The following is a 20,290-nucleotide window of genomic DNA, read 5'->3' as shown; positions in this document are numbered from 1 at the left end:
TGTGTTGTAGGAATAATTTCTCCCTCCGCCCTCTTCTCCTCAGCCCAGGGACAACAGATTCCTTATGACCTTGTAAGGCCTCAGCTGAGATTTATCCTTGAGCGCACTGGGGGGAAGCTTGCCAGCAGCTCCCAGTTACTCCATTCCCAGTTGCATTAGTGCTGCCTGAAGAGTCTTCCATTCTCACCCTTCCTGCAGGCACTCCCCACCCTCCATCAATCCCGACTGTCTCCTCCCCTACCCTTTTTGGGGCTGGTCATCTTCAGAGTTCTGCCCTCCATACAAGGCTGGAGAGGGAGCAGAAGGTGAGTGGCCTCATAGCAGAGTTAATACAAGTGGGCTTACACAGATTTTTCTGAACAGAGTGTTTATATACCAAAGATTAAAAGAGACCTAATCAGGCTCTGTCTAAGAGTATAGTCCAGAAGCCAGAGTGGTACATTCCAGGAAGATGAGAGAGGACCCAGAAAGGCAGAGACTATGTAATCCAAGCTTGTCTCCAGGCCTACACTGCCTGAAGGCAAAGGGGGCTGGCCCAGGTAACAATACCAGGGCCCCTCTCAAAGCTGAGACAATGTGACGGCAAATAAGAAGAGTTTAGACAGAGTTTAGACTCTTCTAGTACAGGAGGACGGTCAAGGTGAGTAAACGCCCACCCCCCAATTCCCTTCCAGCTGAAGTGGCCTGAATGAAAGTATGTACCTTGGACTGCTCTCTCTATCCTTAAAGCTCCCTCTCTTTCTATACACATTGGAGAAAGGCTAAGGAACCCTGAAACATGCTAGTTGCCCCAAATTAGTTTAACAGGTGACCACAAGGGACAGTAGAGATTATAAATCAATAGTTCTATGTTTTCCATAGAATTTTCACAGTGAATAATATTGGTGGTGTCAGTTGTCTGATTAGTGATGGGTGTTAAAACTCCGACATCAGCAATAGAGAATATCTGGACTTGGGGGATATAAAACTAGTTGCCAGCAAGTCATTGGCCTCATTCATCGTTATGTTCCTGGACAGGACAAGGTCTTATTTGGAGTAACAGCAGAGGGGAGTGAGGCTCAGTCAAGCGTAGCAACGACAAGGCTGTGAGCAGGTAGGAAGGGCCCAGGAAAGCCCCAGGGGAGTGGGAGAAAATCAAACCCTGGCCCAGTGGGAAGGGGCTAGTTCCCAAAAACACCCATTCATGTGAATGAAAAATGCATGCCGGAATGATCATGCATGCATTCTAATCCATACGTAGTGTTATCGATAAAGAAGAGATCTTGAAAATTCCAAATTGCGTTTGGACAAAAGGGAGATAGAAAGGTCTACAAGGACTATAATCAGTAAATGTGAGTATAAAGGAATGTTATTTCTTTGGGTAGTGCAGATGTTGCTTGGCCAGGCATTACACAAGATCGCTTGTAATCCTAGCTAGTCAGAATCACAAAGGATAGGGATCATTCTCTACTTAAGACTATTTTATGGTGATGAATTCCTCATCTTTTGTGGACTTTTCTTGGATTGAAAGAAGAAAGAATTATTTACTTAAAAAAATACAATTTTAGAAGTCCATTCCAGTTCTGCCTTAAGTTTAATCTCACCCACTGAAATTCCCCCAGGTGGGACATAGATAAATGAAAATCTCTGCTTCGCATTCCCCCAGGCATTCAATATGACTAGCAACAATCCTCCTTGTTCCAGTTAGCTTTAGAAAGAAAATTTTCAACACCTTCCAATGATGGCTCTGCAGCCCTAGACCCCTGCTTGTATGGTCCTTGTTCATTTTTCACTCCTAGGAAAGGACATGTCCAGGGGATAGCTCTGCCCTGTGTACTTCGGGTCTGGAATTAAGCTACACTAGGGACAAAGGGTGGAACCTCTCCTCTCTTCTTCAAGTCCCCTAAAACATTGCAGCTGTAGGCTCTTGGCACAGCCCTCAAAGAAATGTACGAGCATTCCACTGTACTAATTACCATGTCATGAATAATAAGTCAGTGTCTTCCAACTAGGAAAGAGTTGTCTAGTGAGATACTCAGCAAGAGGAGTCAGCAGAGCTCAAGAAAATTCTAGCCACTGCTCATTCCTCCTCACTGCTTCTATCAGAAGAGCTGTTGACACGGCTTTGCTCAAAAAAATCTGTGTCTATCAAACTACACCCAACAGGAACTAACTATGACACAGAAGGCTTTGTCCTCCAAACCCTAGTATTGGGCATGAGATGAGGGGATCCCATGACATCACCAATGCATCCAAGTTCAAGGAAATTAGTTACTAGCCATCCCATGTTTTCAGCACAATGGCGGTGCTATTCTTCCCCCTTGTCCCATCACTCTCCCCATTCTAAAGTGTTTACCAAGAAGTTGACATTTTCTTTCTAGTTCCACACAATCCTTTTGAATAAAGATCTCCTGAGGGGAAAAAAAATAACCCAACAAAGAAATCAAAGACTTTCTGAAAGTCTAATTAGAGTCATGGAAGAGGACAGATACTATGAAAACATTCCTGTGTTTCTAAGAAGTAACTTTGGAAAATAGAATATGCCCAAGACAGACTGTGGCTGTGGGTCAGCCTTAAGCCTTTCAGAGGGTGCCAGGGATGATCACCTCCAGAATGGAGAGGGGAAACCATGTCTATAAGACTTACTTTCCCTTAGCCTGTTAGTCCTTCTCTGTCTTCCAGGCAGAAAGGAAGTTCTTAGGGCTCAGGACATCCTGACCTCTCAGTGGGGAACTGTCATGGAATTGGAGGGTACACAAACCTGAAAAATAGCCTGTGATACCAGGAGAGTTTGCAAATTTGGGGACTGAAATCTTAAGGTGTATCCAAGGCTTCAGTGAGGAGAATGGAAATGCCCTCTGTGTTCTGTCAGACTTCCTGCCAAGCTACCACACACATTGCCTCAGTGCTGTGTTAGGTAATTGATTTGGAGTATCAACATAAACATATATGGTCTAAACTGGAATAATTGGTAAACATATTAAATTGGGACTAAATTCAGCCTTAATCTTTTTTTGAATAAAGATCTTAAGAATGAATAGATTTAGATATCAGATTGTTTTTTTGGGGTCTGAACTCTGGGTCTGGGCGCTGTCCCTCAGTTCTTCAGTTCAAGGCTAGCACTCTACCACTTGAGCCACAGTGCCACTTCTGGCTTTTTTTCTTTTTGCTTATGTGGTGCTAAGGAATCAAACCCAGGGCCTCAGGCATGCAAGGCTAGTGTGCTACCACTGAGCCACCTTTCCAGCCCCTCAGATTGTTTTTTATGAAAAGTAAACATAAGTAAATCTCATTAGTATGATTGCTTGTCTGCTATTATTCCATTTTGAGAAGCAAACTGTGTCTCATCTTCACCTTCTGGCTCATGTTAAGATTATTAGTACCAACTGTTTTGATTTTGTTTTGACAAATGTATCAAACATACACCTAATAATAATGTCATGGCACATTTTTCTCAAACCATCTTTGCCAATAGTTCTTTGGTTCTTCACAATATAATGGGTGCATCCATTCATCATACTTAATGTGCAAACAACTGAAGCTGAAAACAGCTTTCTTTTTTTTTTCACTTCTTTTCATGTGGAGGATTAGAATCTTTGCTGATCTCATCTTTCTCATTCTATCCAAGATTACAACTTTACCATATGACCTCAGTTGCTGTACCAAGAATACAGGCTAGCTCTTTTGTGGAGTTTAGGTGGTTCCAGTTATGGCTTCCTGTTTCAATAGGAAAGAGAGGGTACTGACCAAGAGAAGTTCCTTAGTGTACAGGTATCCCTATGACTGATATCCTTCATCCATTGTTCTGACACACTTCATGGCTAAAATGGTGGTGTTTTTGGTCCTCAGTGTCTGGTGTAAATCCTGAAGTTTATATTGACCAACTGCACATCTGGAATCTGGAGTCTTTCCTCTTCCATTCTACAGATTTTTGGTGTCTGACTCACTGATTGCCTTTGACCCCATTCCACTGGCCTTTAATCCATTCAACTTTCCCTTCAGTCTGAGTTCTCATGATTCCTGTTTCCCTGGCCTATTCTTACCCTTTGATTTTAAGTCACCAGGATGCATCATGACAAGTTATCAAGAACTCAAACATTGAAATACAGGGAGGCTGTGAAAAAGCTGGGCTAAATCTATAATTACAGAACAATCATGTAAGAAGTAAAAACAGTTTAGTAACAATGTAGATTGCAAACAAAACATTTAGAGGAAACAGCCTTCTCCATCAGGCAGAGTTGCATGTGACTAGACAGTGAGCTTTTTTTTGTTGTAGATGGGAAGGGATTATAAAGCCAGATGAAGTTAATTTGGAGGAATGGGTTAGTTTTTCTCACCTTCCCTATTTGTGTTAGGAAATTTAATCCAGATAGCTAGAAGGCCCAGAGTAGAGAAGGCAGGGATTTCCTCAGACATAGAGGGAAGGAGGGTCATGTGAAACTGTGTATCATTTCCTATGTTGTCTGGCTCAGTGAACCCAGGTGGGACAAACATCAAGGCAAATTTCTGAGTAGTAATTCAAGTTAGCCACCAGCGGAAGTCTGGAATAGTCTACAAATCCCAGAAACCTGAGCTGGTGGACAGGATGCTAAGGGATGAATAGTTCTAATATCTTTAACTTAATCTGACTTCTGAAACCCCATTCTCCCACTCGGGCTGCCAAACCCAGTTCTATTTTCTTCCCAACTAACAACTTTCTCAAATCACCCTAAGCTCCTTCTGACTATTTCAGAGTCCTCTGTTCCTTATACCTTCGCGCTGGCTTCCACCTAACACATGCTTAGCACTCCAAATACAAGCCCAGGTTCCCTCCCCTGGGTGTCTATCTTATTTACTTGGCCTTGTAGTCTTTCTGTTCTAGTGGTAAATCGAAAAGGAAATGGGGAAATCATCTGACTTAACATTTAGTTCATCAAATCATTTTCTTGTTACTTAAGAATTTAACACAGCCTGGGCATATGCAATTCACTAAATATTTGTGTCTCCCCCCCCCACCCGAATTGTTGCATTATGATCATACCCAAGCCATAGCAAGATTTTAGAGAATTAAAGAAATAGTGTCAAAAATCAGTCATTATAAAAACTCCCTCCCCTTTATCCCAGCTCAGAGAAAGGGCCAGCCTAAATAGGGGGCGGGAGGCCTTGGAAATGAGTGCCAAGCATGTGTCCAGGGAATTGGCAGCTTTGTTTGCACAGAAGGAGATTTTCCCAAGCCATACTTTAAAAAAAGGTTTGTCCCATGATTGTTAACTTATAATGTGACTGCTCTAGGAATGGGTGGAGACCCTGACTTCGCCATGCCTGGTTCTCTTCACTTGAAGATGACGATCTACCACTTAGAAACTCAGAACCTGATTCCCAGCACGGATCGCTAATGTTTTCTCCTCTTGCCCTCTCCCTAGCACTAGGTATGTAGCCAGCAGACACCATCTCACTCAGGTGCCGGATACCAGTAAATCTTGTGCCACAAATTCCCTGCAGTGTACAGAGGTGGCCTCTAGGGGTCCTGAGGTGATCACATGGAGGGTGGTCCCCCCTGTGCTGGGGATGGCCATACACAGGCTGACCACCACTATTACATGGAAGCTTTACTTGGCAGAAGGGAATTTAACTCTTGTGCTAAATCCTTTCAGTGAACTCTTTCTTCACTGCTTGTAGAATTGTCCCACATATATCTCCCCTTCTACCTCTTACCTGAATCTGGTATACTTGGGGGCTTCCTCCTTGCTGCCTTATTCCCTGTCTCTTCCATTTAGTTGTATGAGTTGTAGGTTGTGAATGCCATCTCAAAGAGGCTACCTCATGCACAGCCTGAACTTACAACCATGTTCCTGGCTAAGTACTTATGGAATAATACTAGCCCAGAACTCTGGTATGGGTAGGTTATCAGAAAATTTCTCAATCACCTAGTTGTATAAATTCAATCACCAACCTAATGTCTTCTATTTTATTTGAGTCACATGGTGATAAGGAAAGCGTTCCCCACCCATGCTCAGGCCCATAGATGCCCACCATGAACAAACTTCATGCTCTCTTCCCACATTAATGCTCTTCTTTCACTGAGGAGGTGAGCCGTCAAAACAGCCAGCTCTGGGCTAGTCTCAAGCTCAACTTCCCACCTTGCAGGACCCCACGTGGCATCTGCACTTCTCACAGGGGCACTAAAGCCTCAAGCGTAGGATGTAGAGACTGGTGCCCCTCTAGGATCAGTCATCAGCTCGCTCAGGTGCTTGCTTTTCACCTCCTGCTTTTTCTGCCATTTAAATGGATTGATTGATGTGTTGATTTATTTGTCTTATTTTTGATGCATGGAGGAATTTCACAGAAAAGGGTTTCACTGTGATATTTTCATCCAAGCATCTAATTTACTTGGATCATCTTCACTCTCTCTCCTGCCTCAATCACTCAATCTTGATGTTCCTCTCCTGAGTACCAGCTTAGCTGTACAGTTGAGAGACTATTTTTATTTTTTACCTGCCTTTCTATATGCTCATATCAAGAAAGTCTTCAAGTCTTCTAATCCAGATATCCATAATCTTCAGACTATAACATATTCATGTTTCTTTAGGACCTTTATTCAGGTTTCTTCCCAACTAAGAATTCAGTCATTTAAAAAATTATTTATAAAGTTTATTAAGTAGTTTTAAAAAGAAGTTACAGTCCCCTATCTCAGGTTATGAGGATAATGCATCTTGATCAAGATCACCCTTTCCATAGTTCTCCCCCATTTTCCCCTCCCATCTCTACCTTCAAGTTATATTGTTCAATTTTTGCCTAATATACATTGGAAATAATGACTGCATTTGCTCACCAAGTAGGGAACCCAAGAGAAAATCAGGGTCTATGCAAGACAAAAGGGGGTGGTTATGCTTCTTTTTCTGCCAAAAAAAATGATATTCTATCTCCAAGAACCAGATCTTTCCGTTCTAGCTCCATCATTAACCTTTAGTTGCTACAGCGTTTTCTTATCCTGGAAATTCCACTTACTTCCATGACAGGATAGATTTGAACAAGCTGTGATTATCTCGTGCTTATTTTCCCAGTGAAATCTTAACATCCTTTATTAGTGACTTACCTAGGATGCTTGTTTTCATTTAAAAACCATGATGGGCAAGTCACTGGTTTTGCACATGCTATCATCACTGTGTTGGCATGGATTCTCTTCTCTCACTCATCCCATCTACTCTACTAATTTCTAAGACACCTAGACTCACTCAACTATGTCCTCCTGTGCGTTCCTCATCCTCCATCCCCTCATGCAAATGACCCTTCATGCATCTCTATCACATAGAGCACTTTACATGCAATTTTTATCTGACTCCCATTGTCTTCCCTGAGCTTCTGGAGAGAAAAGGCTAGGTCTTATTTATCTTTGTATTCTCTCCTCCATGCCACACGCTTCTCCCATGACACGCAATCAATCCTTGTTTCACTCTAGGGGACTCTGAAGTCTAGAGTCAATGCCAAGAAGGGAACATGAGGAAGAGTCAGATGTCTGAACAAGAGAAAGGGGGGTGGTTGTGCTATCTGGCGTTGGCAGCTCTTCAGCATTTTACCCAGTTGTAATTCCAGTCAGGCGGCCAAGGCAATGCTATTCTCAGAGTAACAAAGCTTTCTAACATCCTGATAAGCATTTCCACATTTGTTATCTCATTTAATTCATTCTAACTTGCAGGGTTTATCACATGGTCACTCGTAGCAAAGTTTCCTTCCAGCATCTATCTAGCCTTTTCCAGAAAAACTTCGCCAATCTGAGACATGAGAGCAAAATCAACAAATCAGAAAGGGAGAAGCCAAGCTTTTCAGTTACTTAAAGATGCCATGCTTCTAGATTTGACCACAGCCTGCAACCTAAGCAGGTAACACAGGAGTGTTCAACGCTCTACGTTGTCAAGAATTTCCTTATATGACAGCCATATGGGGCCTCACTTTGGAAATGCTCAATATTTTAAAATGACTTCATATGCATAAATCTTTTATTTTTGTAGGTTGTGGGGCTTGAATTCAGGGCCTGAGCACTGTTCCTTAGCTCTTTTGATCTAGGCTAGTCCTCTATCAACCACTTTGAGTCAGTTCTACTTCCAGGTTTTGAGTGGGTAACTGGAGAAAAGAGGGTCACAAGGACTTTTCTGCCAGGGCTAGGTTTGAACCACGATCTGATCCTCAGATCTTAGCCTCTGGAGTAGCTAGGATCATAGATATGAGCCACCAGGGTCCAGCTTTATAGGTAATCTTAAGTGCCTCAACAACAAATTAATGAGTGTTTTCATTTTATTTAAAAATGATCTAGGTTGTCATTGCGAGAGAGCATATTTTTCTTAAAATCCAAGTTCTCACTCATGGCCTAGAGGAAAACATTCTGCCCTCTGCCCATCATTTGTTAATCATACTGTGAGTCAGAGATAAAAAAAAAAGACCAGTTTTCCCTAATGTCTCCTGTACCTTACCCCATGTCCTAGATCTTTGTTTTGAAATATATTCTTGAAACACATGTCTACTAGTGCTGATGGTTTGATAGAGGGAGCTCATTAGACAGAAGATTGCCAACTAAAATGACCTCTAGTCACATGCCAGTTGGTCACTGCCTTCATGAGTCACCCTACCACTTGGGCCATGACCCTTAGTTTGTTTTTCAAATAGGGTTTTCCGCTAACTTTATTGGGGCTGGTTTGGATGGCGATACACCTACCTGTGCCTCCCAAGTAGCTCAGACTACAAGAGCACACCACCACACTCAGCTTGATTCTTTGGAGATAAAAGTCTTGCTAACTTTTACCTGGGTTCGCCTCAACACATGCTTCTCCTCTCCCTACCTCCTGACTAGCTGATATTAATAAAGGTCTATGCCACCCTTGGCCCAAGGAAGTTTCATTGGAACACAGCAGCACCTAACATTGTGACCCATAAAAATGAGTGAAGTAGTTATAACAGAGACTCCCTAGCCTGAAAATAGTGTTTGTTTCTTTACAGAAAATTTGTCAACCCTACTTTAAAAAAAATCAGAGAGACAGGCTTCAATTGTTTGTTATTTCCTGGGGCCATGTTACAACAATTTCCCAGACTTACATAGGCAATGTAGGTGCACCCCAAAGCTTAAAAAAATTATTTTTGCATGACTAACATATATAGTGCTTTTCTTTTTGTTGTAGTGCTTCTCTTTTAGTCCCCCCTCCCCCCCCCAGCTTTCAAACGTGCTCTCACTTGGTCTGCCTGCATCCCTCCTCCCTTTGTTTGGAGAGCTCTATCCTTCTGACCAGGCCTCAAGTGTGGGAAGCCCTTCCAGACTCACTGCCCATGCTTCACATTCTGCATTCTTTCTCACAACGGTGGGGACCCCACGCTACCTCCCTCCCTTACTATTGCCTTAAACCTACTTTTTCCATAGCCTAGCATCTTGCAGAATCCCCCATTAGAAATATGGCAGGTCCCTGTGTTCACGAAGACAACTGCTCTACACTATGGCCCTCACTAGACTTCACAGTCACCCACATTTCCTCTCTCTCACCTCTGTTGTTGGATTCAACCTGCCTCACCCCAATCGTGACAGGGAAAGAAGCCCACATTCCCATACATGCCAAGTTGGACCTCATTCAAATAATAAAAAGTTACTCACTAGTCCTCTGGATCAGAGCAGAAAAGCTCCTCATCTACTTTTCACATCACCTGGCTGCTGGCTGAAGCCTCAGGGCAAGTGACTTCTGTTTGCTCACCTGAGCTATTCCAGCATCCTACAGCACAGGATTTGGCCCCAAGAGTGGGTAGAGACTCAAAACCTTGAGACATAATTTGAAGTTGGATCATCATTCATGACTAATGGCATAGTGAGGAGCTTCAGTCTTGACTTGAACCCTAAGTTTCTGTGCACGGTTTTGTGTATTTCAGTACAGTTCCAACACTTTCCTGCCCTTCACATCCCACCTCTGAAAAGCAAATAGCCGTATCTATCTGCTTCACTGGATGGATGAAAGCAGGAATGGGGGGCTAGGAAGGTGGCTCAGTGGTAGAGTGCTTGCCTTGCATGCATGAGGCCCTGGGTTCGATTCCTCAGCACCACATAAGCAGAAAAAACTGGAAGTGGTGCTGTGGCTCAAGTGGTAGAGTGCTAGCCTTGGGCTGAAGAGATGAGGGACAGTGCCCAGGCCCAGAGTTCAGGCCCCATGACAAAGAAAGAAAGAAAGAAAGAGAGAGAGAGAGAGAGAGAGAGAGAGAGGGAGGGAGGGAGGGAGGGAGGGAGGGAAGGAGGAAGGAAGGAAGGGAGAGGGAGAGAGAGACAGAGAAAGAAAGAAAGAGAAAAAGAAAGAAAGAAAGTAGCTAGGCAGGCAGGCAGGCAAAAAAGAGGGAATGGAATGTACCAGTTGTATTTACTGCACCTTCAATGATGCAAGGTAAATTCTTGTTTGTGTGCTGGTGGATTTTCAGCAAAAATATTATTATTTGCTGAAAACATCAGGTGTTGTGCTGAAATCTGGAGATATATAGCGTAATGATCAAAAACAGGATTCCTACTTCATCCACCCCCAAATCCATGCACCTGTAAGGTTACATTTAAAATATTGAAATGGCTCCTGAGAATCCAATTTTCAACAGTAAAGAAGAAATTGATGTCCTAAAGCACAAAGTAATCCCACAAAGATAGCAAAAGCAGCATGCCCATCACTGTCCTGCAGTCTATCCATTCAATTTGCTTTCATGTTAATTTCCCAGTGACAGGTAATAAACACTATCTTTGATTTTAAGCCTTTACTATTTATGGCCAAATTTAATGGAGAAAGGAGAACAAGCTTTACAGAAATACAGGATTTGCAGAGAGTAGTAAGATTGTCAAAGAATGAGTGTGGGCCCAAGTCTGGAGAAGTCATGAAGACACACCCAGGAAATGACTCTTTCGTTGTCAAAGAAGTCCATAAGCCAAGCACATTAACACAGAAGGGAAAGTAGTAGATCTAATTATATAGATTAAGGAAAAGAACAAGCGGGCTTTGATCCAGCAAAAATGTACTTAGTGGACCAAGTATTATTATTCATGTTCACAACAACATGCATATTGGCAAATGCTCATGCCTTAAGCATGGAACTAACCAGAAAACAACTGTATTGTGATCCCACTTCATTCCTTTCTGTTCCTCATCTTGGCTCCCATGCTCACTGAGTTCTACAAGCTCAAACTGCAAAGCTGAAGTCTTTCCTGAGCCAGCATCAGAACCATCTCTCAATGTATTCATCTGTGAAGTATGTGGGAGTGACACAGCCAGGTGCCAGCAGCCAGCGAAGGCCCTGTGGCTGCTCCCAGACTGGGAGAGACCTGGCTGCCAGATTTTCAGCCCCATCAGTTGAGACAAGAGCCAGAAAATACCAGATGCAGGCAGCTTTCATGGCTCTTGAATGCTGATGCAGCCTTTATTGACTATGCTCTTTTTTTTTTTTCTGGTGGCACTGGGTTTGAACTTAGGGCCAAGTGCTTTCTAAGAAAGCTGCCTATACCACTTGAGCCATACTCCATTTTTTTTCTTTTCTTTTCCTCTTATTATTTTGAAAATAAGGCTGGATCGTGGTCCTCCTATTTATGATTCCTAATCAAATGAGATGAGGCAAATGTCACTATATCCAGTTTTGTTTTGCTTTTTTAATTGAGAGAGGTTCTTGCAAACTTTGGGCCTGGCTGGCCTTGTACCATAACTTCTTAATCTGTCCCTCCTGAGTAGTTACAGTTACAGGCCTGAGCACCATTACTGACTCTGAGTATGCATTTTAAGATTGAATGATCATTACATCCCCTTACAAATCATCATTAATGTAATTATTGAATATCAACTGTATGCCTAACATTGTGAGAAGAACAGAACTATTCAGCCTGGCAAAGACCAGGGAGGCCAAAACTATTCAGAACTACAGAGAATGACTCTTTCAGGATCCAAAGGGACCTGTGAAAAATGTCACCTATTTACAAGCTATTGTCACTACATGAAAGCCTGTGCTGAGGGGTGATTGTCGGCTCCACTTGTTGACACAGCATCCTCTTCGAGTCTGTGAAGAGCCAGCCACTCTTCATCCAGTGCTGGGGCTTTTGGGAGGCTGCAAACTGCTCAAATAGCAACAGTGTTCAAAACCACTCAATACAGAAAGGGACTATAGAAATTGCTCAAACATGGCTTTGGCTGGTCCAGGGTGGTTCTCCTGGAAAGAGGCCATAGTGTAGCTGAGAAGCCAACAGAATGCATGCCAAACTCTCACTGACTCTGAAAGAATGGGATTTTAATAACCAGGAATGAAGGAAGAGGGGAAACAGCAAACAGCCTCACATCTGTCATTACACTGCTCTGGCATAAAGCAAGGAAACCCAGCCTTCAGCACTGCAGGCCTTCTCAGCTCAATGCGTGAGTTCCCATCTTTCCTTCGCTCAGCTGCATACAAGAGTGCTGACTTATCACACCGCTTCTTACTTGGAGATGTCATACCATCATGGTTTGGTGCAGGGGCTTCAGATTTGGGGCTGAAGCCTGGCTCTGCCTTTGACTCTGCTGGGTTATCTAATGCTGCAAACCTTTAGTTTTGCCATCATTAAAATGGGACAACAACCAGATGGTTAAAAAGGCTAAGTATCCCAATATTACATAATTTGTGCAGTGCCCTTAGGACAATAAATAGCATGTTGAAAATGCTCCCTGCTCTATTTTTAAGAGGTACTCAAATCATCTTTTGACTAAAGATAAATTAAGGAGCACCTGTTTTACTTTATTGGTTATCTTCTTCTATATAATTTAGGACAAGATCTGTCTTCCTTGAAGTTATAGTCTTTTATCAACTTTTTAAAATTTGCAATAGATGTTAACATTTTTATGTATCTAAATTTATTGAAATTTTTCCTTTTAATTATTTCCATTACTTTTAGACTTAGAAAGATTGTCATCTGTCAAAACTAGTTAGGCATGTGTCTACATTTTCTTACATATCTTTGAATATGGTTCACTGATTATACTAATCTATTTGGAAAACCTACTCTAGCAACCAGTTTATATGTTAAAAATTGAAACAGACTTTCCAGGAAATGCTTTTGTAGTAAGTAACAACCCCACAAATAAATTGAGATATTTCTAACTTTAGAAAATGACTGGACAAATAGTCAAGTTTTTTTACATGAAGACAGACATATAATAACAGAAAAAAAAAGGCCAATAGCCAGATAATGGTGACTCATGCCTCTCTTCCTAGCTCCCCAGGAGGCTGAGATCTGAGGATCACAGTTCAGAGTCAGTCCAGGTTGACAAATACGTTAGACTCACGTCTCTAAATATGAAAATATAATATTTTCAGCCTAATGTCCTTTCCAGCTTGGAATTTTAAGGCTCATTGTAAATTCTATGAGAATGTCAGAACTGAATTATTAGTACCTGAACTTTTGTTCTAAGGATATTCCAATCTTCCTCCTCCATAGTTCTCAAAGGAATTATCGTTGGGCAGAATTGTTGACAGTAATACCACTGAGTGGCACTCTGTGTGTGTATCTATCTGTCTTGGTCGTTATGCACTCTAGTGTCCATTGTGAGGACATTTCTATTCTATCTGTTCCCTTAAAACCACCAAGGTAAGCCTAGTGCCAATGGCTCACTCCTGTAATCCTAGCTACTTAGAACCCAGTCCGGGCAGGAAAGTCTGTGAAATTCTTATTTTCAACTTAACCACCAAAAAGGTGGAAATGGAGCTGTGACTCAAAAGGGAGAGCACTAATCTTGAGCCTTGAGCCAAACCAAAACAAAACTCACCAAGCTAAAGTGATAGTTTCGATCAGTACAACAAATCAATCAGATACTTTCTTTTTATTGGAAGAGTTGGGCGATATATTGTCATTTGGCATTAACTGAATGTTATTCACAAGCTAGATCATTGTCCCAGGCAAAAGCAAGAGGGAGAAATGAGCATTGGCACTTACCTGCCGAAGTTTGGCTCCCACCATAGAGGCACTGATGTCTAGCACAAAGACCACATTCTTGGGTAAAGGAGGAAGGTCTTTAGGAGCAAAGTAGTGCACAAAATAACCATTTAGAACCTGGAGTGTGGAAAACCAAGGAAAAAGGAGAGAAGTGATCTCAAGAGGACAGCCCATAGAACTTCTAAAACTCAGAGACAGTATATTTCTGGTACATTTAACAGACCTATATGGTCCTGATATCTCTAAGAGAATTAGTTGCTAATTTATCTAAAGTAGAGGTTTTGGAGGACGTGTGTGTGTGTGTGTGTGTGTGTGTGTGCACACGCGAGCCAGTACTGAGGTCTGGCATTGTTGCTTGACTTTTTCACTCAAGCCACACCTTTCTATTATCTGTTATGGACAGAAACATTAAAATATATTGATCATCAGCTGAGGGTGTAGCTCTGTGATAGAGTGCTTGCCTGGTATGCATGAGATGCTGATGTCAATCTCAGTACTACTATATATGTGTGTGTGTGTGTGTATGTATATATATACACACACATATGGCGTGTGTGTATATATATGTACCATATGAATATGCATACTATATATGTGATATATATACATATATAGCATACAAAATATATAAAGTATATATTGTATGTGTATATTTTTACATATGTATACATTTTATATGTATATTATATACCTATATTACAAATATATAGTTATTTTCCATACATATGTTGATTATGACAAGAAATTCAACTTTAATGATCCATCCCCCTCTGACCTTGCTAATTAAAAATCCTGCCACTTTTATTATCTAGTTTTTGCCAAGCATCTTCCATGTTAAGATATCAAGGTTGTCTACACTCTAGATGCACATTAATATATTTTAATATTCCCACCTTGTCTCTGGAATAATAAAACCTTAAGGGAAATAGGCTATAGAACCATCTCTTTTAATTAAAAATTGAAGATGGACTAAAATTTTAACCTCATCTAAAACACCACAGGGCAATATATTATGGATTTAATTTGCTGTCCAGATTATTGAAGCAGGAAATAGGTACCCTCATTGGCTAGCAAGAGAGCATCACTAGTCCCTTTGATGACATACTTTTGGTTAAAATAAACTTACAAAGAAGCAGAAACATTTTTTACCCTTAGGTAAATGCTGTAACCCACAGTTCTGACGCCACAGATAAATACTAAGCTACCAATATGAAACAGCAAGCCAGGACCCATTACCTGGATGTCTCCAATACTCTGCTCCCTCTTGACATCATACCGGATGATGAAATCTCCCAGAATTCCATTCTGGGCAATCTTGGCTTGTTGTACCACACTGGGCTTAAAAACTATGTTGGCAAAAGTTTCATTTTTGTTGATAACAGTCGAAGGAGGAGGCCCAGAATCATCTGAAAATAAGATATTAACATAATAGCTGAATGAATAAATATTCTGAAAAGAAATCAGAACTCTAGCCAGGATTACCAGAATTTTGAGGCCTGCATGCTTTCAGAGGAAATATGACAATAAAAATAAGAATTCTTAATTTTAAGTTTATATGGAGGCTTTTCATCTAGATATTGAATCAAAGTCAGGTTTTAAACTGCTACAGATCATCTGATTTTTTTTTAAATCTATCCAAGCTGATAGCATGAATTAAGGGCCAGTAATTTCTCGGATCTAATTATAAGAATGAAAAGGAAATGAGACATAAATCAAAACGGTAATCAATATTTAGAAATAAACTTCTTTCTGCTGAAGGTTTTCTAGATATTAGAGCAAGAGGGGGTTTAAACATTTTCTTCAGCAGAACAGTTATTTCCAAACACAATTTAGGTGTGACCTTTAACAGGAACCACAGGATACATGGATTTTTCTACTATTTGCACATAAAAAAAGGGCAGGAGTTTTGGAAGTAATCAATGAACTTACAAACTAGAAAGCTTTATTTCTGCAGAATGTCTGCTTCTACCTGATCGCCTCATATGAAGGAACTGGGAAAATTAAGATGGTGAACTGATGGCTATCATGGTCCAGTTCACCAGCATGGGTGAAGAAATCTTGGAACCATTAGACAGGATGAAGAAAAAGAGGGCTGGAAATAGAATGGTCGTTGAAAACAGGAAACTCCTCCATCACTGAGCTTCCCTCCCCCCCCCCCTTCGTGGACTCTGCTGTCTCTGCCTTGAGCCTCCTTACTTCCCCCCTCTCCATCCCCTGCATTTGCCCGCCTTCTCCCACAGGCTGTGAGGAAATGGAATCATACTGAATATCTGTTATCTAGAACCTCCACTTTTTCAACCCCTTTAATGATGCAAGTAAGGGTAATGCCCTGCTTCCTGCTGGTACTGAGAATTAGAACCACTTAAGAACTCAGCATAGCTAAGATATGGAACCAACCCAGATGCCCCTCCATAGATGAATGGATCAAGAAAATGTGGTATATATACACAATGGAATTCTAAGCTTCCATCAGAAAGAATGACATTGCCCCATTCTTAAGGAAATGGAAAGACTTGGAAATTTTATATTAAATGAAGCAAGCCAGGCCCAAAGAAACATGGGCTGCATGTTTTCCCTCATTTGTAGTAACTAGAATATGTCTACAATATTCTTAGCAGAGGATCACAATAGCTATATGCATATGGCTATATAAAATAATGCTTATTGAAATGAGCTCCCAAGAAATGAAATTGAGAGGGTTTTTTTAAAGTGTACTTTTGCAGTTCTTTCTTTCTTTTTTTCCCTTTAGTTTATTTTCTGTTGCTCCAAGATCAAGCACAACTTTTCCATGGAGAAATAGATAGAGCAATTTGGTTCCTTTGGTGGCTGGGTACTGACAGAGAAAGAACACAAAGGAAAGTGGAGGAAATGTCCTATTTCTATATGGAAGATAGTTGGTTGGGGTATTTAAATGTAAATACTCATCGAGATATACACATAAGGTTTGTGCACTTTATTCTGCGCATACACTGTTTTTTTTTTAAAATTCACACTTGGGAGTTGGAGAACAGAGTAGGCAGGATTGGCACTCTCTGGCATGGAGCATAGTGATATATTTTGCCAAACTGGTCACTATCTCTTCTTTCCCTTGGGATATGTGGGTTTGTGTAGGAATTTATATGGGGCTTAAGTATATCCAGAATGATTCCAGCAGGCAGAATTAGCCCAAGGATAGAGTTACTGGGAAGTACTTTTAAGAAAGATGTTCTGCTGTAGAGGCAGCTTTTCCCAAGTCCTCTTGTTACAAGTGTTCAAGCAAGCCCCGGATTAGTCACCTGCGGGATGGTGTGGGTAAGAGCCTCACGGTGTGGCCTTGGTACTAGCAGCATTAGCATCACTTGAGAACTTTCTAGACTTACCCATTCTCAGGCCCACCCCAGACATCCCAAGTCAGAAACTCAAAGCAACATGTACTTTAAAAATTGATTTTTGCCCACAGAAACGGAAAATGTGCCTTATATGTGGTGTGTGTGCCTTACATCTAGGAAAGAGTAAAGAAAATTGGTTGTACGTAATTAGGCAGCACTTAGAATATCTCTTAAGCTACTTCCATAATCAGATTTGATTCTTTGTTGTTGTTGTTATTGTTGTTGTTTTGTTGGAGGTAGGTCTTGAACTCTGGGCCTGGGCACTGCCCCTCAGCTCTTCAGCTCAAGGCTAGCACTCTACCACTTAAGCCACAATGCCACTTCCAGTTTCCTGGTGGTTAATTGGAGATCAGAGTCTCATAGACTTTCTTGCCCGGGCTGGCTTTGAACCGTGATCCTCAGATCTCAGCCTCCTGAGTAGCTAGGATTACAGGAGTGAGCCACTGGTGCCCAGCTAGATTTGATTCTTTTTATTCTGTTAGCATCTACCTACTTTGTCTTGCTTCAAATCTCTCTTACGAAAATGCTTTTTTACAGCTGCCGTGAGTGACTATATTCATGGTCAAAGGAAAGAACTGGGGGTGAAAAAGTATAATTTCCCTCTGTATCCTTCACTTGACTAGGCTTTTTGATATGGACCATGAGAAAGGATAGGGTATTATTATCTTGGCTTCCTATTGACCCTGTGTGTATTTGTTCTTGATGAAAATTCATGAGAGTCTTCTAAATGGACTTCTTTTACATGCCCACAGAGGGAATTCCTTCTCCATTTGGTTCCTCATCAGGAAGCCAAGTTCCTGGTCCTGGTTTCTACCCACTATGTGCCAGACAGTTAATAGTATCCCCATGAATTAAAAAGAAAAAGAAAAAAAATCTATGGGGAACAATTCCAGAGAGTAAAATCATCTTTTCATTAGAGGAGAAGAACAAATCTGCCAGTCAGGTTAATATGGGCTATTTCAAATCTACTAACCAAAATCCCAAAGCAGAATAATGCTTCTTAGTTTTCCTTACTGTGAGCTGGGGCTCAGACTGTACTGGGAGGGTCATCCACTATTTCATAAGCCCATTGAGCTGTATCAGCAGGCCCTTGGTCATGTGATGTGTTCTAAAGACAATGAAGACTTTGGGAGCTGACCAGAGGAAGGAAGCATCTGACCTACTTTTCTAATGAGAGCCCACGTCTCTTTTTCTCCTCTCTGTTTTCGTTCCTTCTTGCCCTCTTGGATAGGAGGAAGGCATGAGCTGTGGAACTGCTCCAGCTGGGGAAGACTGAGACTTCTGTCTGAACTGAGGTATTGCTGGACTTACAGAAGATTCACACAATTGCTTCTAGAGCACACTTAAGGCCATTTACTAGCTGCTTTCTCCACTCATTGAGGCCTGGGGCCTACACTTCTCAGGCCACCAGCTGAGTTCTACACTGCTCAGTCTTTTCAAGGAAGAGACTCTGTGTTGCCTTTGGAAGCCACACAATACCAAAGAAAGGGTTCTAAGGTTTGACAGACTTAAAATGACTGACTTCTTTCTGAGTCTCAGTTCATTTCAGCAGTACAGTAGTGCCACAATCATCAGACCACTGTACATATTTAGTGAAACCACATTGTCAAGATTTAGTGAGCATGGTGTCTGGCACATAGTAGGTAGTCAGTTTATACTTACCCCCAACCCTCTTTCTCTTCAGAACTTGCTTCTTGTACTCCTTTAAGGAACAGATTTTTTGGAGAACACACAGTTTGCATTTGTTATTATGGTTTTCTACATATCACTGAGAGTTTGATAGAAATAATCATTATTTGAAAAGGGAACAGATATCATAATGGACATCATCATAGGGAATTCAAGAGTGTTTATATGAAGAACCCTCTTAATAACAAAGTCAGCTTCTGCCTGAAAGCCTCCCGAAACAATATGCAGAATCATACATTCAGATGCAAGCATGCATTTACCTTTTTCTCAAGAGAGAGGCTCCACCTTTTTTCTCTATTTTCCAGGAGTCTAAAGAAACTTAAGAACTAAAAGCTATTACATAAGTGTTCATTTGTTTCTTTTCTCTAAATGGCAAAGCAATAGATGTACTGATCATGAAAAGGTGAGAGAAAAGAAACATATCTATAGTTTCAGGCTATACCCCAAAGGTTATTCACAAATCAACATTCTCCTAGAAAAGGAAGCCAACTGCTTTGCAAAAATGTTTCAAGGTGGGCAGGTTTAGGAATAGAGAATTAGGTTCAAGGACATCAGCTGGAAGCTACTCCCTGTGCCTCATGGACAGAGGGATTTCCTGGCCTCTGCTTCCTGTGGGCCTTAGGTTTGGCTATAGTCAACCTACAAGCAGCCAATACTTGGGGCTGTTACAAAAGGGTTTCCAAACAAACACTGCTTGCTCATTTCCCCTTGCAAAGGGGATAAATGTTCTTTGCCTGTTTATATAACCTGTTTTTCTGTGATCCAAGGCTATTTTTTTTTTAAATTTAGTGTAGACAAAAATACTGTGAGCCAGGTACTGGTAGCTCATGCTTGTAATCCTAGCGATTGGGAAGCTGAGGTCAGGAATATCACAATTCCAGGACAGCCTAACCAGAAAATTCTCAATGGAGGAACCTGAGTGCTGCAGACGGCATCTGGCACACCAGCTACCACAGAAAGCCTAAAGTAGGCCAATCATGGTCCAGGAAACAAGAACCTAGCTCAAACACACCCAGTGCCAACAAAAAGCAGGGCAGCTTAGTGGAAGAGTCTCTGCTTATCAAAATGAATCCCTGAGTTCAAACCCCAGTACCACCAAAAACAAAAACTATTGTAATTGGGCCACTACCCATAAATTTGGAAGAAAAAAACCTGCTAAAGCCGAGACAGTGAGGAGAAAGTGTGTGGACATATTTATAAATCTTCATTACATAATTTTCTCCTGGGAAAGGGCTTTCTCACTTATATTGATGTCTGTTATTTAAATACTTGGGGGAAGCAGCATCCTATTGATAAAATAGCAACGTATGGCATAGGATAACAATGC

The 20,290-nt window shown here is 41.3% G+C and overlaps 1 protein-coding gene across 1 annotated transcript in view; it reads right to left on the bottom strand.

The window, feature by feature from the left end:
- Itih5 (inter-alpha-trypsin inhibitor heavy chain family, member 5) overlaps positions 1-20,290 on the bottom strand; it is a 66,941-nt gene that overhangs the window by 14,886 nt on the left and 31,765 nt on the right. Inside the window, exons 6-7 of the mRNA XM_013009414.1 lie at positions 15,143-15,312; positions 13,907-14,023 (exon numbers count right to left, since the gene is read on the bottom strand). Coding sequence (XP_012864868.1) covers positions 13,907-14,023; positions 15,143-15,312 — 287 coding nt within the window. The remainder of the gene's footprint in view (positions 1-13,906; positions 14,024-15,142; positions 15,313-20,290) is intronic.

This window comes from Dipodomys ordii, unplaced genomic scaffold (genome assembly GCF_000151885.1).
Source record: "Dipodomys ordii isolate 6190 unplaced genomic scaffold, Dord_2.0 Scaffold9, whole genome shotgun sequence".
In the NCBI taxonomy this organism is placed as follows: Eukaryota; Metazoa; Chordata; class Mammalia; order Rodentia; family Heteromyidae; genus Dipodomys; species Dipodomys ordii.
This window is presented reverse-complemented; position numbering and strand designations above follow the sequence as displayed.